General features: G+C 41.9%; 2 protein-coding genes and 1 long non-coding RNA gene across 4 annotated transcripts in view; 1 reads left to right on the forward strand and 2 right to left on the reverse strand.

The window, feature by feature from the left end:
- si:ch211-178n15.1 overlaps positions 1-17,031 on the reverse strand; it is a 34,196-nt gene extending 17,165 nt beyond the window's left edge. The window contains exons 1-2 of one of the 2 annotated variants that reach the window (XR_015479179.1): positions 15,871-17,031; positions 2,148-2,807 (exon numbers count right to left, since the gene is read on the reverse strand). Coding sequence is in view for 1 of the 2 variants with exons in the window: in XM_087241738.1 (XP_087097864.1) it covers positions 2,290-2,807; positions 15,871-16,569 (1,217 nt within the window). In the remaining variant the exon portion in view is untranslated. The remainder of the gene's footprint in view (positions 1-2,147; positions 2,808-15,870) is intronic. The other variant, XM_087241738.1, reaches the window with a different exon arrangement.
- Positions 1-25,000, reverse strand: part of pip5k1cb (phosphatidylinositol-4-phosphate 5-kinase, type I, gamma b) — a 754,787-nt gene that overhangs the window by 138,545 nt on the left and 591,242 nt on the right. The window lies entirely within an intron of this gene.
- LOC147846567 (uncharacterized) lies at positions 6,396-13,746 on the forward strand. The gene is made up of 3 exons (XR_015479251.1): positions 6,396-8,203; positions 9,104-10,460; positions 10,893-13,746. It is a non-coding gene; the product is annotated as an uncharacterized LOC147846567 (long non-coding RNA).

Below are 25,000 nucleotides of genomic sequence, written 5' to 3' on the forward strand. Positions count from 1 at the left end.
CCATCATTGGGAAACACCCATACACACTCATCCACACACATACGCTATGGACAATTTAGCTCGCCCGATTCACCTATTGCACATGTGTTTGGACTGTGGGGGAAACCGGAGCACCCAGAGGAAACCCACACCAACACGGGGAGAACATGCAAACTCCACACAGAATTGCCAACTGACCCAGCCGAAGCTCAAACCAGCAACCTTCTTGCTGTGAGGTGATTATGCTACCCACTGCGCCACTGTGACACTCAGGAACTGCCGACTATTCCAGCATATGTTTTACGCAGGATATGCCCTTTCAACCACAACCCAGTACTGGGAAACCCCCACACAACTTGAGAGGTACTGCAAAGAGGAATGGGCAAAAACTCCCAAAGACAGGTGTGCCAAGCTTGTGGCATCATATTCAAAAAGACTTGAGGCTGTAATTGCCCGCAGATGCCCTTCCAGCTGCAACTCATCACTGGTAAACACCCATACACACTCATTAACACACACACACTCATACACTACGGCCAATTTCGTTTATTCAATTCCCCTATAGCGCACGTGTTTGGACTGTGGGGGAAACGGAGCACCCGGAGGAAACCCACGCCAACATGGGGAGAACATGCAAACTCCACACAGAGATGCCAACAAGTAACTATTATTAAATTAATTCAGCTGATCTCTGGGTCTGGCGGGAGCATAGCTTAGCATAGATCATTGGATCAGATTAGACTGTTAGCATCTCACTCAAAAATGACCAAAGAGTTTCAATAAATGTCTTACTTAAAGCTTGACTGTTCTGTAGTTAGATTAAGACTGACGGAAAATGAGAAGTTGTTGTTTTTTTTCTAAGGCTAGTGTAATCCCGCCGGTCCTACGCCACCCAACCCACTCCGAGCTGGCGACCTTCCGCATGGGAGTCGGTTGCTCTGACAAGGAGGCTAAAGACCATGGCCTCCAGCATCTGTCGCTAGAGCACCTTTAGAGGTGTCATGTTCACCAGCGATCAAACCACCAGAGGTCGCTGGTTACCACTCACATCCACATGAACTACAAATCTGCTTCTAAATGGACTACATAAACGGTCATGCTCCACACACACAACCGGTTCCAGATCCTGACTGATTGCATACACACAGCTGATGCTGCTCATGTACCGATTGCACACCCATATATACAGCTCACTGTGAAACCCTTAGTGCTGAGTCTTGTTATCTGTCACAGTGACATTACAACGCGTTTTCTTTGTCTGCCTTTGCCGTGTTTTGATCTTTGCCTTGCTTATTTATTTGATTCTGTTTGCTGCCTGCCTCTGACCATCTGCCTGTTATTTTGACTTCGACTCTGGATTGACCTCATACATTTGTTTGCCCCTGCATTGACCACTGCTTGTCTGACGATTCTATTAAACCTGCACGTGGATCCAAACTTCTGTTGTTAGTGTCACTCTCCGGCGTTACAAGTGGTCAGAAGAGTGAGGTTTACCTGCACAGCTCTTCACTAGCTGGCCTCCTTTACACTCACCCCCCTAAACCTCATTCCTATCTGAGTCAAGGCACCAATGCAGGTCCTAGGCCATCAAACCCACTCCGAGCTGGGATCGAACCGCGACCTTCCGCATGGGAGTTGGTTGCTCTAACAAGGAGGCTAAAGACCATCGCCTCCAGCGCCTGTCGCTAGAGCACCTTTAGAGGTCAGAGGAGTGAGGTTTACCTGCACAGCACTTCACTTCACTTCACACAGCTGATCAGAACGCGCACGACAACACCGCTATTCAGTACGCGTGCGGCGACAACACCCGCTTCAGGTTCGATCATTTCCAGCTCTTTTTGATGCCCACTTTTAGCAGTACACTCCATTTCCGCATTACTGTATCTGTAGCGACAACAGACCGCAAGGGATTATGGTCAAGCCTGGGCTGATGGGAATTGTAGTTTCCGCTACCTCCCGTTCGCTTCATTCGCCTGAGCAAATTTTCTCAGAAGACCTATAGTTTTACCGAGTCATGCGACCACGGTAATATCGAAAAAAAATTAATATTGCGGTATGACAGTATTTACAAAACCGTTACATCCTTATTATTTAGAAGTTCAGACAGACGCATGCATGATCATAAACACAGCATGCACATGCCGAGCGTTATTCTAGTGTGCACTTACCCTGAGTTTCATCACCATCAATGATTTACTCGCTGATGGGTTAAAGTGTGTGTGAGCATGAATCTGTGAGTATATACATGATGTTTGACAGTAAGTGTGTTGTCCTCTTTGAGTAAAGCTTGAGTTAGTTTGGTATCCTTACACCACAGTGGACGACAGCGTCTTATGTTTTCCTGGATAAGGAGGCGTCCTCATTTTCACCTGTCCGTTCTGAGGATAAGGCGGCGGCCGGTGGGTTTTATTGGAGTTATTAGTGCACACCACTGGGACTATAGGGGGTTTGTGGGTTTCCAGTTGGACTTTCTTAGCTATTCGATGTGCTACGCAGTTTCCGTTGGCCGTCCTGTGAGTCCTTTGAGTCTCTGAGCTGTGTTTGCTGCTTTTATCCTCAATGTTAATGTCATGTTGCTTAGTAGGGGACGAGTTTGAGTGGTTTCTCATTGGTGAAGGGCTGTTAATGTGGAGTAAATCCGAAGGGCTGTGCGTGAGAGAGGAACTGGATGTTGACGTGTCGTTTTCATCTCCATTTGAATGATGTATTAAAGCCACAACGTCTGTCTGACTGCTTCTCATGGCATCTTGTGGAAGTCCATTGGATGGTGTTGGTTGCTCTTCACTGAGGTCAATGTTGGACGTCAGAACGTCAATCTGTTGGACGACCTTTAGAAATGGAGAGTGATAGAAAAGATGGGTTAGGAAATAGTTTGCATGAGAACAAAATTGTGTCATTTATTGGATAAAAAACTAAATATCATGCTTTTTTTTCATGCAAACCTCCAAAAACATTTAGGGATGCCAGGTTTTCACAGGAAAACTAGCACACTTTTGTAGTTTACGTAAGAATATAATTCTGTCATTATTGGACCAAAAAAAAAGGACCAATCATGCTTTTTTTAATGCAAAGCTCCAAAAAAAAAAAGGACTTAGGTAGGGTTGCCAGGTTTTTACAAAAAAACTAGCGCAATTTTTTAGTTTGCATAAGAATAAAATTCTGTCATTATTGGACCAAAAAGAGCACCAACCATGCTTTTTCTTAATGCAAAGCTCTAAAAAAGCACTTATCAGGGTTGCCAGGTTTTTGCAACAAAACTAGCACAATATTGAAGTTTGCTTAAGAATACAATTCTGTCATTATTGAGCAAAAATGTTAATGGTCCTTTTCAACTAAAATAAAAAGCTCCTAGGGTTGCCAGGCTTTTGCAACAAAGCAAAAGCAATTTTGTAGTTTGCATAAGAACAAAATTCCGTCTCCATTGGAGCAACCATTTTTCAACCATTTTTTTCAACCATTTTTTTAAATGCACAGCTCTAAAAACACTTTTTCAGGATTAACTATTATTTTAGTTTGCATAATAATAAAATTCTGTCATTCATGAGCAAAGAAGTTCATGGTGCTTTTTTAATGTAAAGCTAAAAAAGCATTTAGGGTTGCCAGGTTTTTACAACAAATGTAGTTAAATTTTCTAGTTTGCATGAGAACAAGTTTGTATCATTAGTTCTGTCTTTAATTAAAAAAAGTCAAACTATGCCTGTTTTCATGCAAAATTTCAAAAAGTGCACGCAGTCAGGGTTGCCAGGGTTTTTTGCCGTAAATTGCCGTAGTTGGTGCAGTTTTGTAGTTGGCATAAGAATAAATTTTTGTCAAGATTGAGAAAAAAGTTAATTGTGCTTTTTTTATGTAAAGCACTTAGGGTTGCCAGGTTTTATAAACAAAACTAGCTCAGTTTTGTTGTTTGCATGAGAATATTAGTTCTTTCGTTAATAAAAAAAATCAAATGATGCTATTTTTTTTCATGCAAAATTTTTAAAAAGAACTTAGGGATGCCAGGTTTTTGCAACAAATGGAGTTCAATTTTCTAGTTTGCATGAGAACAAGTTTTTATCATTAGTTCTGACTTTAATTTAAAAAAAAAAAAGTCAAATTTTGTTTTTTTTCATGCAAAATTTCAAAAAGTGCATTTATTCAGGGTTGCCAGGTTTTCGCAATAATACTACCATAATAAATGTGTGTATAATAATACAATTCTTTCATTATTGAGAAAAAATTCATGGTGCTTTTTTAATGCAAAGCTAAAAAAAAATAAAAAAGTCCTTACGGTTGCCAGGTTTTTGCATCAAGACAAGTGCAATTTTGTAGCTTGTGTAAGAATAAAATTCTGTCATTATTAAACCATGCTTTTTAATGCAAAGCTCTAAAAAACACTAGGGTTAACACTTTAGGGTTAACTAATATTTTAGTTTGCATAATAATACGATTCTGACATTAATGAGCAAAGAAGTTCATGGTGCTTTTTTTTAGGGTTGCCAGGTTTTCACAACAAATGTGGCTCAATTTTTTAGTTTGCATAAGAACAAGTTTTTATAATTAGTTCTGTCTTTAATTTAAAAAAAGTCAAATTATGCCTGTTTTCATGCAAAATTTCAAAAAGTGCACATAGTCAGGGTTGCCAGGTTTTTTTTTTGCAATAAAATTGGTGCAGTTTTTTATTTTGCTTAAGAATACATTTTTGTCAATATTGAGAAAAAAAAGTGAATTGTGCTTTTTTAATGTAAAGCACTTAGGGTTGCCAGGTTTTACAAACAAAACTAGCTCAGTTTTGTTGTTTGCATGAAAATATTAGTTTGTTCGTTAATAAAACAAATCAAATTACGTTTTTTTTTCATGCTAAATTTTTAAAAAGAACTTAGGGATGCCAAGTTTTTGCAGCAAAACTAGCACATAAGAATACAGTAAGAATAAGAATTCAATTTTGTCATTATTAAGCAAAAAAGTGCATGGTCCATTTTTTTCATGCAATGCAAAAAAATGCTGTGAGGGTTGCCAGGTTTTCGCAACAAAACTAGCGCAATTTTGTGGATTGCATAAGAATAAAATTCTGTCTTTATTGAACCAAAAAATTACCAATAATGCTTCTTTAATGAAAAGCTCTGCAAAAAAAAACAATAAATAAATTTAGTCAGGATTGCCAGGTTTTTACAAAGAAACTAGTGCAATTTTGTGGATTGCATAAGAATAAAATTGTCATTATTGGCCCCAAAAAAAGTACCAGCTTTGTTTTTTTTTATTTTTTTATGCAAAGCTACAAAAAAGTGCTTAATCAAGGTTGCCAGGTTTTGCAATCAAAATAATGCAAAATTGTAGTTGGCATGAGAATATAATTTTGTCATTGAGTAACAAAGCTGATGGGTCTTTTTAATGCAAAGCTCTAAAAAACCACTTAGGGTTGCCAGATTTCTGACAAAACAAGTGCAGTTTTGTAGTTTGTATAAGAATAAAATATTATCATTATAGTTCTGTTATTAATAAAAAATGTCAACTTGTGTCTTTTTATACAAAACAATTAAAAAAGCATTTAGTCAGGGTTGCCAGGTTTTTGCAGCAAAACTTTTAGTTGGCAAATTAATACAATTTTGTCCTTGAGCAAAAAAAGTTCATGGTGCTTTTTTCTAGCAAAGCTTAAAAATGCTCTTAGTCAAACTGGCCAGTTTTTGCAAAAAAAAAAAAAAAACTAAAATTTTTTAGTTGGCATAACAATAACTTTTTGTCATTATTCATTAAGAAATGTTCAAATTATGCTTTATTATGCAAAGTTAAAAAAAAAAAACACTTAGGGTTCTCAGGTTTTCCTAATAAAACTAGCGCAACTATTTTAGTTTGCATAAAAAAATACAATTCTGTAATCATTGAGCAAAAACGTTCATGGTGCTTTTTGACATGCAAAACTTACTCATGATTGCCAGGTGTTGACAACAAAAATAGCGCCCATCCCCAAATACATATTTTACTGAGGTGTGCATTATTTGTAGTTTCTTCATTTTTTACATTTGCATATCAACATATCAAACTAGCATTTGTTTTTTTATTTTGCATTAAACACAATTCTGTCAAACCACAATGCAAATACAATACAAAACTTATCCTCTGAGGTTTTTATCAGGTAAACATATCGTGAAAATAACCCTTGTTTGACTTCCTTCACTCTGATGCATCAACTGCATCCTATACTTGTAATAATCCCGCCTCTAAACTCCTCCATTGGTCAAAGGTTGTGAACCAATCAATGTTTTAAAGCCTCCAGTCACATTATTTAACTCGAAAACAAGTCAAACTAGTGACTGAATTAAAGCAAAACCTCTTCAATCTGTGGCCATTTGCACTTGTTTTTTTGTCATTATCGCCTCTAATACTTTCAGCTATTCAAAATAATGCGCGTCTATTGGCTTATAGTGACTTTAAGCATTAACCAGACTCACCTGAATGCTGAAATGTTTCTAATTGTATCCTCAGAGGTCATCAGGTAAACATATATTGTAAAATTAACCCTTGTTTGACTTCCTTCACTGTAATGCATTAATATACATCCCAGACCCCTAAACTCATGTCATTGGTCGAAATTTAGCATCAAGCCACAATGAACCAATCATATTTTGAAGCCATCCAAGTCGCATTATTTCACTCTTAAATAAGTCAAACTAGTGACTGACTTAAAGTACAACCTATTCAGTCTTTGGCCATATTTGCATGTATGTTTCAGCCATTATTGCATCTTGTACTTTCAGCCATTCAAAGTAATGCGAGTGTCCTCACGGGTCATTATCGGGTAAACGTATCATAAAAATAACCCTTGTTTGACTTCCTCCACTCTGATGCATTCATATAGTGACTTTATATCCTGCTGCAGTCCTATACTTCTAATAGGAGTCTGGATGCATCCATTGAAGCGTATCTAAATAATTCAATTATTGTCTTGCGTCCTGCAGTCCATTATTGCTGATGCTCATCTGCACATAGTAGGCTATCTTTAGGTATTGATTTTAAGATTCTGCCCTCATTTAGTCTCTTCCAGAAAGTACAACAGTGAAACATTTCCAGCTCTCTGAATATAAACACTGACTGGCCACTTTATTAGGCACACCTTACTAGTACTGGGTTGGACCCCCTTTTGCCTTCAGAACTGCCTTAATCCTTTGTGACATGGATTCAACAAGCTACTGGAAATATTCCTCAGAGATTTTGCTCCATATTGACTTGATAGCATCACACAGTTGCTGCAGATTTGTCGGCTGCACATCCATGATGTGAATCTCCCGTTCCACCACATCCCAAAGGTGCTCTATTGGATTGAGTTCTGGTGACTGTGGAGGCCATTTGAGTACGGTGAACTCATTGTCATGTTCAAGAAACCAGTCTGAGATGATTCATGCTTTATGACATGGTGCGTTATCCTGCTGGAAGTGGCCATCAGAGGATGAGGACACTGTGGTCATAAAGGGATGGACATGGTCAGCAGCAATACTCAGATAGGCTGTGGCGTTGACACAATGCTCACTTGGTACTAATGGGCAAAGAAAATATCCCCCACACCATTACACCACCACTATCAGCCCGTTGATACAAGGCAGGATGGATTCATGCTTTCATGTTGTTGATGCCAAATTCTGACCCGACCATCTGAATGTGTCAGCAGAAATGGAGACTCATCAGAGCAGGCAACGTTTCTCCAATCTGCTATTGTCCAGTTTTGGTGAGTCTGTGTGAATTGTAGCCTCAGTTTCCTGTTCTTAGCTGACAGGAGAGGCACCCGGTGTGTTCTTCTGCTTCTGTAGCCCATCTGCCTCAAGGTTGGATGTGTTGTGTGTTCAGAGATGCTCTTCTGCAGACCTTGGTGCTTATTTGAGTTACTGTTCTATCAGCTGGAACCAGTCTGGCCATTCTCCTCTGACCTCAGGCATCAACAAGGCTTTTGCGCCCACAGAACTGCCGCTCACTGGAATTATTAGGTTTTGGTGAGCTATCAACTTATCAAAAACCTGTTGTTAGGAATCTTGGGTTTCATTTTGATAGTGATCTATAATTTAGCAAACAAGTAAATTCAGTTGTTGAATCCATTTTTCTCCATGTATGACTTGTGGCAAAAGTAAAGTCATTTCCATCTTTTAATGACTTTGGGAAGGTGATCCATGCTTTTATTTTGTGTAGACTTGACTATTGCAACTCTATATGTGGCTAGTCAAAATACCCTGAATAGATTGCAATTAGTCCAAAATGCAGCTTCGTACAGAACCCCGGAAGGGACGTAGTAGAGGACAAAAAATTGGCTGGGTGAAAAAAAAATGGGTAATGGGTGAAAGAAATAAATGGGTGGGAGGAAGTTTTTGCGTTCCCTCGCAAAGTTTTGCGTTATCTCGCGAAGATGTTTTACGTTCCCTCGCAAAGTTTTGCGTTATCTTGCAAAGATGTTTTACTTTCCCTCGCAAAGTTTTGCGTTATCTCGCAAAGATGTTTTGCGTTCTCTCACAAAATATTTTCTCCACAAACACTTCCTGTTCACTTCACTCACGTAACCCTCCCGTTTTAGCCGAAATTCTCCCATATTTTACCATTCTATCCCACTTTCTTTACATTAAAGCTGTTCGTCGATCGTCGTTTTTCATATGCAACATCTGAACCAGTGAATGCATGTATAAGCGCTGACTGACAGACGCGCTCCGTACAATAAACTGATCCCAGATCAGCTTCTGTACATGCCATTTACAGAGGAGCACAGAGGAGCGGGTGTTTAAACAGACAAATAATATGAATAATATGTAAACATCCGTCCTGCATGTTTTATTTTAAACAGCTTATTTTCTCTTAAATGAGCACAAACAGTTTCTAAAGTAATGAAATGCTTTCATTATTGATCTGTGCATTCTTACAGTGACACCTCTGTTATCATACAAAACAAAACATGAGATGCATTTGCTGCTCACTTGTTTGATAACAGAGGTGTCTCTGTAAATGGCGTGTACAGAAGCTGATCTGGGATCAGTTTATTGTACGGAGCGCGTCTGTCAGTCAGCGCTTATACATGCATTCACTGGTTCAGAGGTTGCATATTGCATATTAAAGAAAGTGGGATAGATTGGATTGGAACTTTTTTCTCCTCCACTACGTCCCTTCCGGGGTTCCGTAGTTTCGAGACTTCTGACAGGGACTCGCACGTATAAGCACATAAGCCCAGTCCTCTCCTTTCTGGGCTTGCTGCCTGTTAGGTCATGGATTGATATTAAACTATTAAAATTTTAGTTTTTAAATCCCGAAATGATCTGGCACCACCTTACTTATCAGATCTTCTACATGTATATAGTCCTAGTAGGTCACTGAGCTCTTCTGATCAATTCATTCTTTCGGTACCAAGGTCCCAGTGTAAGCGAAGTGGGGATCGGGCTTTTGCTGATATCTCCCCAAAACTCTGGAACGGGCTTCCGCCCCACATCAGACATCATCCAGCTCTATCTGTTTTTAAAAAGCTTCTGAAACTCCATCTTTTGCATTTGAGCCGCTTTAATGTTGAGTAGTTCGCCTTCTGTTTTAATTGTCATGTATGTGATGTAGGTAATTAGTATTGATTGTGTTCAGCACTTTGGGCAACGTTGTGTTATAAAAAATGTGCTATATAAATAAACAAACAAACAAACAAACAACAATGGATATTGTCACAGATCATTTTCTGTAAACCCTACAGATGGTTGTGCGTGAAAATCCCAGTAGATGAGCAGTTTCTGAAATGCTCAGTCCAGCCCGTCTGGCAGCAACAACCATGCCACTTTCAAAGTCACTTAAATCCCCTTTCTTCCCCATTCTGATGCTCGCTTTTGTACTGCAGCAGATCGTCTTGACCATGTCTGCATGTCTAAATGCATTGAGCTGCATCCATGTGATTGGCTGAGTAGAAATTTGCGTTAACAAGCAGTTGGACAGGTGTACCTAATAAAGTGGCCGGTGAGTGTAACTGACAGTGCATTTCTGGCAGATGCGTTCATTTTTGGGGGGCTTTCTGAAGGCGTTCGGATGATGTTGAATTCATTACAGAGATGTTTACTGAGAACACAGTGATATTATTTTTCCGCTGGCTAAACAAGATGAGGTTTTGATCGTATCCATCCTCTGCGCTTATTAAAATCTCATCTCAAATATATTGAAGCCCAAATCAGTGGCAAATCTTGTTTCCTCGTCGCTGTATGTGAGCGCATGAAGAAAAGTTATTATAAATAGCCTCTCGGCCACAGCAGGACACTTGTCCATTTGTCATTTGAAACCTGTATGGAATTTTGTGTGTGACAGAGGATATTCTGAGAATGGATGTCAATGGGGTCCAAAGCTGTTTGGCTCCCACCGTCCTTCAAAACCTTTTTCAGAAAATAGAAGGTCATCCAGCTTTGGAACGAGCGAGTAAAATACCTTTTTTATTTTTAGATGAGCTATCTATGTTTAAAAGGCTCAAAGACCAACTAAAATGCCAGTGTAACAGTGAGTGCAAAATGAAGTCAGTCATATTGAGAAACAATATTCAGGTAATTAAAAGACTCTATATTTAAAGGGATAGTTCACCCAAAAATGAAGTAGCACTTCCATAGTATTATGTATAGTTTGCAGTTATTTGGAAGTGCAACAGAAGAAAGAAACTCGTTAAGATGAGCTATAAATGTCCAGAAGCGTTAAAGACCCACCAAAATGCCATTGAGCATAACAGTAGGTGCTAAAAACAACAACTGGTTAGTCATATTTAGAAAAATAATGATTTGATAATTGAAAAACTCTAGATTTAAAGGGATAGTTCACCCAAAAATATAATAGCTCCTGCCAATTGACAATTCGCGTTATATGGAAGTCAATATATGCCAGCATTCAGCATTCTTCAAAACATCTTCTTTTGTGTACAACAGAAGGAGGAAACTCATAAAGGTTTAAAACCACATGAGGGAAGATAAATGCTAATTTTTGGGTGAACTATCTTGTAAAAAGAGGATAATAGGTCTCCTTTAAACCAAAGCATGTTTAATCTGTGGACAGTTTTCTTCATAATCATAATCAGAGAGAACTTTATTGCCAGGTGTGTTCACATATACTTTAAAACGAGTGAGTAAAATATCGATTTATTTTTAGATGAGCTATAAATGTCCAGAAGGGTTTAAGACCCACCAAAATGCCGTTGAGCATAACAGTAGGTGCTAATAAAGTCAGTCATATTTAGAAACAGAATAATTTGGTGATTAAAAGACTCTAGATTTAAAGGGAAAGTTCACCAAAAAATGAAATAGCTGCTACCTATTGACTTCCATCCAATTTGTGTTTTCCAATATATGGCGGTCAAGAGATGCCAGCATTCAGCATTCTTCAAAACAACTTCTTTTGTGTATAACAGAAGAAAGAAACTCATAAAGGTTTAAAACCACATGAGGAGGATAAATGCTCATTTTTGTAGGGAATATCTTGTTAAAAGGGAATAATAAACCAAAGCCTGTTTAATTTGTGGCCCTTTTTTCATAATCATAATCAAAAAGAACTATATTTGCCAGGTGTGTTCACATATGCTTTAAAACGAGTGAGTAAAATATCATTTTTTGTTTTTAGATGAGCTATATATCCAAAAGGGTTTAAGACCCACCAATAAAGCCATTGAGTGTAACAGTAAGTGCCAAATAAAGTCAGTCATATTTAGAAACAGAATAATTTGGTGATTCAAAGACTCTAGATTTAAAGGGAAAGTTCACCCAAAAATGAAATAGCTGCTACCTATTGACTTTCAGACAATTTGTGTTTTCCAATATATGGAAGTCAATAGATGCCAGCATTCAGCATTCTTCAAAACATCTTCTTTTGTGTACAACAGAAGAAAGACACTCAAAAAGGTTTAAAACCACATGAGGAGGATAAATGCTCATTTTGGGGTGAACTATCTTGGAAAAAGGGAATAATAAACCAAAGCCTGTTTAATCTGTGGCCCTTTTTTTAATAATAATAATCAGAAAGAACTTTATTGCCAGGTGTGTTTACATATGCTTTAAAATGAGTGAGTAAAATAAAAATGTAATTTTTTAGATAAGCTATAAATGTCCAAAAGGGTTTAAGACCCACCAATAAAGCCATCGAGTGTAACAGTAAGTGCCAAATTAAGTCAGTCATATTGAGAAACAATATTCAGGTAATTAAAAGACTCTATATTTAAAGGGGTAGTTCACCCAAAAGTGAAGTAGCACTTCCATAGTATTATGTATAGTTTGCAGTTATTTGGAAGTGCAACAGAAGAAAGAAACTCATTAAGATGAGCTATAAATGTCCAGAAGCGTTAAAGACCCACCAAAATGCTTTTGAGCATAACAGTAGGTGCTAAAAAAAACAACTGGTTAGTCATATTTAGAAAAAATAATGATTTGATAATTGAAAAACTCTAGATTTAAAGGGATAGTTCACCCAAAAATATAATAGCTCCTGCCAATTGACAATTTGCGTTATATGGAAGTCAATATATGCCAGCATTCAGCATTCTTCAAAACATCTTCTTTTGTGTACAACAGAAGAAAAAAACTCATAAAGGTTTAAAACCACATGAGGGAGGATAAATGCTAATTTTTGGGTGAACTATCTTGTAAAAAGAGGATAATAGGTCTCCTTTAAACCAAAGCATGTTTAATCTGTGGACAGTTTTCTTCATAATCATAATCAGAGAGAACTTTATTGCCAGGTATGTTCACATATACTTTAAAACGAGTAAGTAAAATATCGATTTATTTTTAGATGAGCTATAAATGTCCAAAAGGGTTTAAGACCCACCAAAATGCTGTTGAGCATAACAGTAGGTGCTAATAAAGTCAGTCATATTTAGAAACAGAATAATTTGGTGATTAAAAGACTCCAGATTTAAAGGGAAAGTTCACCCAGAAATGAAATAGCTGCTACCTATTGACTTTCAGACAATTTGTGTTTTCCAATATATGGAAGTCAAGAGATGCCAGCATTCAGCATTCTTCAAAACATCTTCTTTTGTGTATAACAGAAGAAAGACACTCATAAAGGTTTAAAACCACATGAGGAGGATAAATGCTCATTTTTGTAGGGAATATCTTGTTAAAAGGGAATAATAAACCAAAGCCTGTTTAATCTGTGGCCCTTTTTCCTTCATAATCATAATCAAAAAGAACTATATTTGCCAGGTGTGTTCACATATGCTTTAAAATGAGTGAGTAAAATATAATTTTTATTTTTTAGATGAGCTATAAATGTCCAAAAGGGTTTAAGACCCACCAATAATGCCATTGAGTGTAACAGTTAGTGCCAAATAAAGTCAGTCATATTTAGAAACAGAATAATTTGGTGATTAAAAGACTCCAGATTTAAAGGGAAAGTTCACCCAAAAATGAAATAGCTGCTACCTATTGACTTCCATACAATTTGTTTTTTCCACTAAATGGAAGTCAATAGATGCCAGCATTCAGCATTCTTCAAAACATCTTCTTTTGTGTACAACAGAAGAAAGACACTCATAAAGGTTTAAAACCACATGAGGAGGATAAATGCTCATTATGGGTGAACTATCTTGCAAAAAGGGGGATAATAGGTCTCCTTTAAACCAAAGCATGTTTGTGGACATATTTTCAATCGTTCTCAGAATCAGAAAGAATTTTATTGCCAGGTATGTTTACATACTTTAAAACGAGTGAGTAGAATACCATTTTTATTTTTAGATGAGCTATTTGTGTCCAGAAGGGTTAAAGAGCCACCAAAATGCCACTGAGTGTAACAGTAGGTGCTAATAAAGTCAGTCATATTTAGAAATTATTTCACCCAAAAATAAAAATAGCTGCTACCTATTGACCTGTGTAGTATATGTGTTTTGCACTATATGGAAGTCAATAGATGCCAGCATTCAGCATTCTTCAAAACATCTTCTTTTGTGTACAACTAGCACACAGTTGGCATAACTTTAATTTGCCGCAGTTTTGATCCGTGCAGAAACACGGTGTTGAGAAGCCTTTACGATTAATTAACCATGCCGAATTAAAGCCCGGTTAATAGTGAAACGGGTTAATCACATCCCTATACGGATAACGCATGCATCGTTACATAGCGGCTGTAAAACTATACAAAGACACAAATTATTTTATAACCATCACTCTGAGATATTGTGGCACACTATTAATTCCTCAACAGTAGTCTCTGATTGGTCTGTGTTCGAGTCGTACATGTAGGGCTGAATGCTGGTCCTCTCACTGATGTTGCTTCTCTCTGTCTGCCTGTCTGTTGCCATCCGCTTGTTAAGTGTGTCGTCACGCGAAGCAGCTTCCGGGTCCAAGCGCTCTATTCAACTGAATGGGGAGACTTATGAAATGGTAATAATAAACGTTTACATATCGATTTAATACCTTCGAAAATACGATTGCAATATATATGTCCATGCCTAATATCCAATGGCCAGAAAGTGATTCATTTTTTTATAAATTGTTAAAATTTTGGTATTTGTGATGCAGTCCCTGCTGAAAAATTCAGCTTAAACCAGCCTAAGCTGGTTGGCTGGTTTTAGTTGGTTGACCAGGCTGGTTTTAGAGAGGTTTTGGCAACTTCCAAGTTGCTTTACAGCTATTTCCAGCCTGGTCTTAGCTGGTCAGGCTGGGAGATGACCAGCTAAAACCAGCTTGACCAGACTAGCCAGGCTGGGAGGCCAGCCAAAACCAGCTATGTCCAGCTTAAACCAGGCTGATCAAGCTGGTTTTAGCTGGATTTAGCTGGTCATTTTCCAGCCTGACCTGCTAAGACCAGGCTGGAAATCAGCCTGGAAATGGCCAAAACCCCTCTAAAACCAGGCTGGTCAACCAGCTAAAACCAGCCAACCAGCCTAGGCTGGTTCAAGCTGGATTTTTCAGCAGGGGCAAGCCCAAAGATTGTTGTGTAAACTATCACTTTATATAAAATTAACTTTAATGTGTGATATGAATAAAAAGTGATCATAAACAAATAATTTCTCACTTCAAATGAGTGGCGGCTTAGACCCGGAAGCAGTATTACATACGTCACCAACACGTCATCTCTTAACAAGCGGATACACAAACTGGGGGAGCTCTTGTCTCCGCCCCCTTGTTAAGTTGGGCGGGAAGTCAAAGCTAATTTTCATGTGAAGCAACACGCCCCTAAAACAGCAAGCTGTATACACGCCCCCAACATGATAACACATTATAATACAAAATCTGAACGGTGTTTTGAACTGAACCTAAACTGGCACACTCAGAACAACCATAATATAAACATTCATTCATTCATTCATTGTCTTGTCGGCTTAGTCCCTTTATTATTCCGGGGTTGCCACAGCGGAATGAACAGCCAACTTATCCAGCAAGTTTTTATGCAGCGGATGCCCTTCCAGCAGCAACCCATCTCTCAGAAACATCCACACACACACATTCACACACACACACACACACACACATACTCACACACTACGGACAATTTAGCCTACCCAATTTACCGGAGCACCCGGAGGAAACCCATGCAAACGCAGGGAGAACATGCAAACTCCTCACAGACACGCCAACTGAGGCTCAAACCAGCGACCTTCTTGCTGTGAGGCGACAGCACTACCTACTGCGCCACTGCTTCTCCCCATAATATTAACAATGAATCTTAAAAAGGGGTAAACTAGGTGCCCTTTAAAATTAAACATATTAGGTTCAATAGGGGAACAAAGTAGTTGTTTTTTAACCCAGACATTTACCAAGAACCTAATTTAAAGCAGTAATCACAATACTGTGATATTTTTATCCATACCGTCAGCATCTTAAACTGGCCCATGCCTAATTCTGAGCATCCTTCATGCATTCAGCTTGATTTTTACTTTCAATAAAGTATCCCAAATGGATTCAATCACACAGTACAAGCATAAATAAATCACTGTTTATCATTCCTCACCTCTTTCATCTCCAACTGGACCTGTTTGAGACCACCCAGCACTTCCTCCAGCTCATTGACCACTTGTTTGATCTGTTCCCGTACGGTTCCCTGGCTCTTCCTCTGATTCCCTCGACCCTCCAGACTCTTTGAGTCCCCATGAACCGTCTTTTTTACGTCCCGCTGCGGTCCTGAGCGGATTAACTTACTGGAGGGCACTTCGGTGGGAAAAAACGCTTGTTCGGAGGTCGTCCCGTTACAGTGCAGCTTTCCAGGACTTGATAGCGATTGTCTGATGAGCGCAGGTCTCTCCTCTTGGGGATGCCTAAAAGAAACCCGTCGTCTTGTGCATTGCTGAAATTCTGAGAGGTGGCCATAATAGTGCTGACCTCTAACTCTCCAAACATGATCACCATTGTAGGGATATGCAATCTCAGGGTAATACCATCTCTGGATGCATCCGCATTCCCTTTGTATTTCTCGCACACATGGAGGATCCCATCTGGAGTGACACGGATGTCGTAGTTCCTCGGTGTAAACTTGTTTTGGTGGATAAACACCAGTCGTGTGTGCTCCGTCTATCCATAATTCCTTTGGAAACGGTGCCACTGTGGGCTCCATGCGCAGACATGATCCCTCAATAGTGCGTCTGGATTCCTGCTGCAGGCAAAAGTGGCAGGAAGGCGTTCGTAATCCCGTCGCTGTATCCTCCGAGTGCATTCCCCGACCTAAAGAACTAAAAAAACAACAGTTTCTTGCTCCATCCACTTCCCTGCGTCTGCTTTTCTCATCTGCGTATAACTGTCTCTCTCTCTCTCTTGCACTTCCCTATTCCCAAACTTTTTTTTTTTTGTTCTGCCGTCTCTCTCTCACCTCCCCCTTCCTTCCTCTGGTTTTTCTAACTCTTGTTTTCCCACTTTTTTTCTCTGCTTATTGCCCTTTCCTCCAAACGGTGGGCCTCTTTTCTTTTCCCTTTTTTCTTCTTCTCCAACTCTCCTACAGTCTTTCACCTCTGTCTACACCTTCCACCGCGTTAAAAAAAAAATTCCCCGCTCCCAAACACTTCCTTCCTACGGCTCCTCTGCGCGCCTCTGTCGGGGCTGGGGCTCGTAAAGCGCTGACAGACGCAGCGGCTCCATGTGATTCCCGATCTCTCCCTTTAGATCTCGCCACTCGACAATTAAACACAGCCAGGATTCTACGCCGCTTGAGAGAGGGAGAAGGAGGGAGTGTGAGGGAGAGAGAGCGAGCGAGTCAGAGAGAGGGGAGGGAGGGAGAGAGAGAAATGAAGGAAGGAAGAGAGAGAGAGAGTTTAAGAGAAAGAAAGAGAAACGAAAGAGAGAGAGAAACCAAAGAAAGAGCTTGAGAAAAGGGTTTGATTGTTAATTCATTCATTATCCTTCGGCTTAGTCCGTTATTCATCAGGGGTCGCCACAGTGGAATGAACCGCCAACTTTTTTGGAATGTGTTTTACACAGCGGATGCCTTTCCAGCTGCAACCCAGTACCGGGAAACACCCAAACACATTCAAATACACTCATACATACTCTTGTATATCGGCACTGGTGGGAGGGATGTGTTGGCTTAAGGCTGCAGGCCAAAAATGAAGCTGCGGTGGGAAGAAACCCGGAAGTATCGCTCGGAGTTACATAGGAACGTTGTGTACATGGCTGTATTTCTTATCAGTGAAGATAAAGTGACACAAATTTATTATTTCATCGCCTTTTGAGTGACCCGAAGGTCTGTTCTGAATGAATGGTGAAAATAAAAGGGACATCAAAGCTCATTTTCAGCTAAGTTAAGGGAAATGGCACTAGTTAGCTAACGTTTTCTTTCCTAAACACACATTTTAAATGCCATTTATCAAACTCGAGTTAATGGACTGATTCTTTCACTATATTAGACTCATCACCATAGTGAATTTCGGTGCTATAAATAAAAAAATAAATAAAAAAACGTCCATTTACCATCGAAATTTAAGGCACTGTTGACATTAGTCATTGTGTTCATGTGCTCAACAGAAATGACTGTGATTGGCCGTGAAGGTCATTAGTTTACCCACTGCTGTTTACCGTGTACAGATGAGTGATCCGCTTGATCACTCGACTGATCTTCTCGGCTGCTTCGCACTCCAGTGTCCGTGTATCTGTGTTTGCACTGGGTGAAGAGCGGTAAACTGATGAGCACCTGGTGACTATCATGGCAAATCAGTGGTGTTTATAAACGCGCTCAGCGGCGCTTGAATGTTAGCAGGAAATGGACGATTTTAAAAATTCAGTACTGGGACAACACGAGGGTGTGCTACATGAAGACTCCAGTGTTTATCACTCACCGGGTTACATAGGCTGAAGCAGGAAAGCGTTGTCACCTGGTTTACCTGGTGACATTATCTGAAGCCTAGGAGGACACGTAAGCGTATTACTCTTAAAGACATTGTGATACCTAATCTGCTTTTAATTGTTTAAATTAAACTTACTAAATGATATTAACGTGATGTTTACACTATTTCTGCATTTTGAAATCTCTGTAACAGCCGGAGGTTTGTAGTCCACAGCACGTTACTGCAATGTTTACAGTGCTGGTCTTATACTTCCGGGTTTCTTCCCGCCGCAGCCTTGATTTGGTACTTTAAAATGGCAGCTGCATGAAATAAACGTATACATAGTGTCAGCGTCAACGCTTCCCATTCACTTTGAGGCCATTTGAGTACAGTGAACTCATTGTCATGTTCGAGAAACCACTCTGAGATGATACACACTTTATGACATGGAGCGTTATCCTGCTGGAAGTAGCCATCAGAAGATGAGTACACTCAAGGGTGGAGCAAGCTGAACTGCCGCTCTAGGCAGAGGACGATCACGCCGCCCTCAACCCCAATGTGAAAACGAAAGTGACCGGTTATGAAAATGAAGTGAGGTGTCGCGGACCTCTTTTCTGCCGCCCTATGCGCGGATAAAACTGAGGACGCGCGGGTGCTTAGGGAGGGAGGTGTCACGGACACTGCTCTCTCTATTCTGCCGCCCTATGTGCGGATAAAACTGAGGACGCGCGGGTGCTGAGGCAGGGAGGTGTCGCGGACACTGCTCTCTCTATTCTGCCGCCCTATGTGCGGATAAAACTGAGGATGCGCGGGTGCTGAGGCAGGGAGGTGTCGCGGACACCGCACTCTCTATTCTGCCGCCCTATGCGTGGATATAACTGAGGACGCGCGGGTGTCGTGGACCTCTTTTCTGCCGCCTTATCCGCGGATATAACTGAGGACGCGCGGGTGTCGTGGACCTCTATTCTGCTGCCCTATGCGCGGATATAACTGAGGACGCGCGGGTGTCGTGGACCTCTTTTCTGCCGCCTTATCCGCGGATATAACTGAGGATGCGCGGGTGTCATGGACCTCTATTCTGCTGCCCTATGCGCGGATATAACTGAGGACGCGCGGGTGTCGTGGACCATTATTCTACCGCCCTATGCGCAAATAAAACTGAGGATGCGCGGGTGTCATGGACCTCTATTCTGCTGCCCTATGCGCGGATATAACTGAGGATGCGCGGGTGTCGTGGACCTCTATTCTGCCGCCCTATGCGCGAATAAAACTGAGGACGCGCGGGTGTTGTGGACCACTATTCTGCTGCCCTATGCGCGGATATAACTGAGGACGCGCGGGTGTCGTCGACCTCTATTCTGCCGCCCTATGCGCGGATATAACTGAGGACGCGCGGGTGTCGTGGACCATTATTCTACCGCCCTATGCGCGAATAAAACTGAGGATGCGCGGGTGTCATGGACCTCTATTCTGCTGCCCTATGCGCGGATATAACTGAGGACGCGCGGGTGTCGTGGACCTCTATTCTGCCGCCCTATGCGCGGATATAACTGAGGACGCGCGGGTGTCGTGGACCATTATTCTACCGCCCTATGCGCGAATAAAACTGAGGATGCGCGGGTGTCGTGGACCTCTATTCTGCCGCCCTATGCGCGAATAAAACTGAGGACGCGCGGGTGTTGTGGACCATTATTCTACCGCCCTATGCGCGGGTGTCATGGACCTCTATTCTGCTGCCCTATGCGCGGATATAACTGAGGATGCGCGGGTGTCGTGGACCATTATTCTACCGCCCTATGCGCGAATAAAACTGAGGACGCGCGGGTGTTGTGGACCACTATTCTGCTGCCCTATGCGCGAATATAACTGAGGACGCGCGGGTGTCGTGGACCTCTATTCTGCCGCCCTATGCGCGGATATAACTGAGGATGCGCGGGTGTCGTGGACCACTATTCTACCGCCCTATGCGTGGATAAAACTGAGGACGCGCGGGTGTCGTGGACCTCTATTCTGCCGCCTTATCCGCGGATAAAACTGAGGACGCGCGGGTGTCGTGAACCTCTATTCTGCCGCCCTATGCGCGGATAAAACTGAGGACGCGCGGGTGTCGTGGACCTCTATTCTGCCGCCTTATCCGCGGATATAACTGAGGATGCATGGGTGTCGTGGACCTCTATTCTGCCGCCTTATCTGCGGATATAACTGAGGACGCGCGGGTGTCGTGGACCTCTATTCTGCTGCCCTATGCGCGGATAAAACTGAGGACGCGCGGTTGTCGTGGACCTCTATTCTGCCGCCTTATCTGCGGATATAACTGAGGACGCGCGGGTGTTGTGGACCTCTATTCTGCCGCCTTATCTGCGGATATAACTGAGGACGCGCGGGTGTCGTGGACCTCTATTCTGCCGCCTTATCTGCGGATATAACTGAGGACGCGCGGGTGTCGTGGACCTCTATTCTGCTGCCCTATGCGCGGATATAACTGAGGACGCACGGGTGTCGTGGACCTCTATTCTGCTGCCCTATGCGCGGATATAACTGAGGACGCGCGGGTGTCGTGGACCTCTATTCTGCCGCCCTATGCGCAGATATAACTGAGGACGCGCGGGTGTTGTGGACCACTATTCTGCCGCCTTATCTGCGGATATAACTGAGGACGCGCGGGTGTCGTGGACCTCTATTCTGCTGCCCTATGCGCGGATATAACTGAGGACGCGCGGGTGTCGTGGACCTCTATTCTGCCGCCCTATGCGCAGATATAACTGAGGACGCGCGGGTGTCGTGGACCTCTATTCTGCCGCCTTATCCGCGGATATAACTGAGGACACGTGGGTGTCGTGGACCTCTATTCTGCCGCCCTATGCGTGGATATAACTGAGGCCGCGCGGGTGCTGATGGAGGTGTCGCTGACGCCGCCCTCTCTATTCTGTCGTCTATGCGTGAATATATCTGAGGACGCGGGTGGTGAGGGAGGTGTCGCGGACATAATTGAGGTAATTGGTAAGGGAAATGTCGTAGACGCTGCCCTCTCTATACTGCCGCCCTAGGCAGACTGCCTAGGTCACCTCTATGGACGCGCCGGCCCTGGGTACACTGTGGTCATAAAGGGATGGACATGGTCAGCAACAATACTCAGGTAGGCTGTGGCGTTGACACGATGCTCAGTTGGTACTTATGAACCCAAAGTGTGCCAAGAAAATATCCTCCACACTATTACACCATCACCACCAGCCTGGACCACTGATACAAGTCAGGATGGATCCATGCTTTCATGTTGATGCCAAATTCTGATCCGACCATCCAGATGTCGCAGCAGAAATCGAGACTCATCAGACCTGGTGTACCTAATAAAGTGGCCAGTGAGTGTATATACGTGTGAGTGTGTGTGTATGATCTTTTTGATGTTAATTTTATGCTTTGGCAATATATTTATTACTTATGCCATGCCAATAAAGCAATTTTTGTATTTGAATTCAAGAGAGGATAGAAAGAGTTAAAGAGAGAGAGAGAACCAGGAGGAGGTGTGGTTTCAGTCAGAATCTAACATGAGCCAGAGCCGGAGAGTTGGGGAGGGGAGCCAGAGAGCGAGAAACAGACGTTCGGCCCCAGAAAAGGGGATTTTGGGCATAACTTGATTCCCACAAGCCCACGTGAGTGCGGGAATCGTATGCGCTCTCGTTTGTTTATATGAGTCAGCTGAGATACTGGCACTGTGTGTCATGATTCACGTCTTGTGACACGCTTAATGAACAACACACTGCGCTCTGTTTACAGCTCTCAAGATTCCCGTATTTGCTTATTCTGAGGTAAACACTTTCGGTTTTAGTTTTCCACTGGAAAGGGAGACCGCAGATGACACTTACTCTGTTATCGTCATTTTCCCAGGCAGCGGCGGAGAGGAAAAGCCAGACTGTGGTTGTTGACGTCTTCAGATGTTTCTTCTGTGAGAAAAAAAAACTGGAGAAGTCTTTTATCAGAGTTTTTAGAGTTTTCACTGTCTGTCTTGGAATGTGCTGAGATGTGCACAAGCAAATATTACGTACTGCGGGTGTTTGTTTGTGATGATTTGTGCCTTGTGACAAGTTAAATGAACGTCACACTGAATTTTGTTCAGTAGAAAAATGTGCTTTATTCAGTGTAAGATTAGGATAGCATTGATTCACTCTTTTCGGCTTAGTCCCTTTATTAATCTGAGGTGTCCACAGCAGAATGAACCGCCAACTTATCCAGCAGCAGATGCCCTTCCAGCTGCAACCCATCACTGGGAAACACCCATACACTCTCATTCACACACATACACTGCAGACAAGTTAGCTTACCCAATTCACCTATCGCGCATGTGTTTGGACTTGTGTGGGAAATCGGAGTACCTGGAGGAAACCCAACCCAACACGGGGAGAACATGCAAACTCCACACTAGCCCAGCCGAGACTCAAACCAGCGACCCTCTTGCTGTGAGGGGACAACGCTAATGCTAGTTTAGGAGTCATAAATGAGAAGGTTCGACATCTTTTACTCGACTTTGCTATTCTAGGTACTACCAGAAGCCCTGAGATTAGAGATATTTAAGGGTGCTTTCACATGTGTAGTTCGCTTCATTTGGTCTGGACCAAGGGTAATAAATGATACATTGTTGCATTTTCTGCCGTCTTTGGGTCGTTTTCACACCACACTGCTGGCTTTGGTCTGAACCAGTTGAAACGAACCAAAATGCAGTCAAGTGACAAAATCCACATCTCTCATTGGCCAGATGTTGTTGAACATAGTGCCTTAACTGCTTATTGATTGGTCAGAATTCACGTGTGGGAAAATGCAAATAAACTCCCGCAAGTAAACAAAACCGGCAGACACAATGTCGTTTTTACTATGGAGGGACGACTGCGCTGACTGATTGTATGCCTGCTTTAGACAAACTATGCATTTCGAGAATGAAGCACGGCTGTATTAAAACAAAGTTTTAATGCATCGCTCGTCACTTCAGGTGGAAGCGTGTATTAATTTAGCTAAACTGCGACATGCTCATCTTGCGGGAAATATTACCAACGCTCCATCAGGTAATGTTTTCCCCTCTCTCTCTCTGTTGGTAAAGCGCTGTCAACAAATATTTTCTTCCATACCCCATAATGCATAGCGCATCGGCCTACGGCAGCTGGATTAGTCCAAAAGGCGCAGTACTTTTTGCGGTTGGACCTGTTTTAGTACGGATCATATTCTCACCACAAACTAACTGCTCCAGGGTTTGTTTGAAAGCGTACCGAGACCACCGCTTCCAGCAGGTCTCGGTACGCTTATTTGTTCCGCTTTTGGTGCGCACTCGAGTACGATTGCTGCATTTACACCTGCCCAAACGAACCGCACCAAAAGGGAAAACGAACTCTAGTGCGATTAGTTCAATCGAACTAAATAAGTCGAGTTCGACTGTAGCGAGACAGAACGTTGGTTAGATAAACTGGAGCTCGATTATTTAATGCTTTATATGTAATATTTTATAGGAAGCAATATTTTAAATTCAATATGAAACTTAACAGGCAGTCAGTGTAAGGAGGATAAAATTGGGGTGATATGTTGTTGACTAACAATAACCAAATGCCGAGCGAGAGACATGCTTTCTGTTTAAACTAGAGCACGCATGCCCAGAGTGTGGGAATGGTCAGGTGATATACGTTTTTGGTGGCGTAGTGTGGACGGAGATATGTTCAGAGACGCTAGGTAAAATGCTAGTGTGGACGCGGATCGTTTTTGATCTAAAACGACGTTTTAATATTAAAACGCACTAGTATAAATGGGGCCTAAGCTTTCTGGAAACATCCTTGTAGGAGTGTTGAGGCAAGTTGGAGCTAAAATCTGCAGGACACCGAGTTTGGACACCCTGGCTTATACGTTTCAGACAGCTCATCAGGTTTAGTTGAAATTTATAATTGAGTATCATCTGCATAGCAGTGAAAGCTGATCCCATGTCTTCCAATAATGTCTCCCAGGGGAACCATGTATAATTAAATAAAATGTAAAATAATTTCTTACATTTATAGTGCGCTTTTTTGGACTCACTTTTGCAGGGGATCTCCTCATCCACGACCAGTGTGCAGCATGCATCTGAATAATGCGACGCCAGACCGCGCACACCAGAGGAGACAGAGTGATGAAGCCAATGATGATATGGGGATGGTTAGGAGGCCATGATGGACAGAGGCCAGTGGGCAAATTTGGCTGGGACGCCAGGGTTAAACCTATACTATTTTCAAAGGACATCCTGGGATTTTTAATGACCACAGAGAGTCAGGAAGTCTCATCCGAAAGATGGCTATGGGATGTTAAGACTCAAGCAGTCCACAGGTTGAGCGCCCCCTGCTGGTCTCACTAACACCACTTCCAGCAGCAACCTAGCTTTCCCATGTGGTCTCCCATCCAGGTACTGACCGGCCCTGCTTAGCTTCAGCGGGAGACCATGTGAGAGTTGCAGAGAGCTAGCTGTTGGGCGATGATTGACAGGACGTGTAACTAAGCAACGTAACAGTTTGTTAAAGGGTCACAAAACACCAAAACACATTTTTTGAGCTGTTGACAGTCGTATATGTGTCCCATACTGCTAAAAACACTATTAGGACACCTATATTTCACTAAAAAGTGTAATTTGGTTGTTTTTGCGTTATTTCAAGCAAATTCGTACTTCCAGTTTGAAACTAATTTTTGAAGCTGCGTCACAATCATGACATAATAGTGTGTATTCCAGCGTGCAGACTAGACGTCTGTGCCAGAGTGTGTCTTATTACGTCTTACAGTGTGTTGCATTAATGCATGAGTAAGGCTTGGTTCAAACCAATCAGCGCGCTC

This window comes from Danio rerio, chromosome 2, assembly GCF_052040795.2.
Source record: "Danio rerio strain M-AB ecotype USA chromosome 2, GRCz13ab, whole genome shotgun sequence".
Taxonomy (NCBI): domain Eukaryota; kingdom Metazoa; phylum Chordata; class Actinopteri; order Cypriniformes; family Danionidae; genus Danio; species Danio rerio.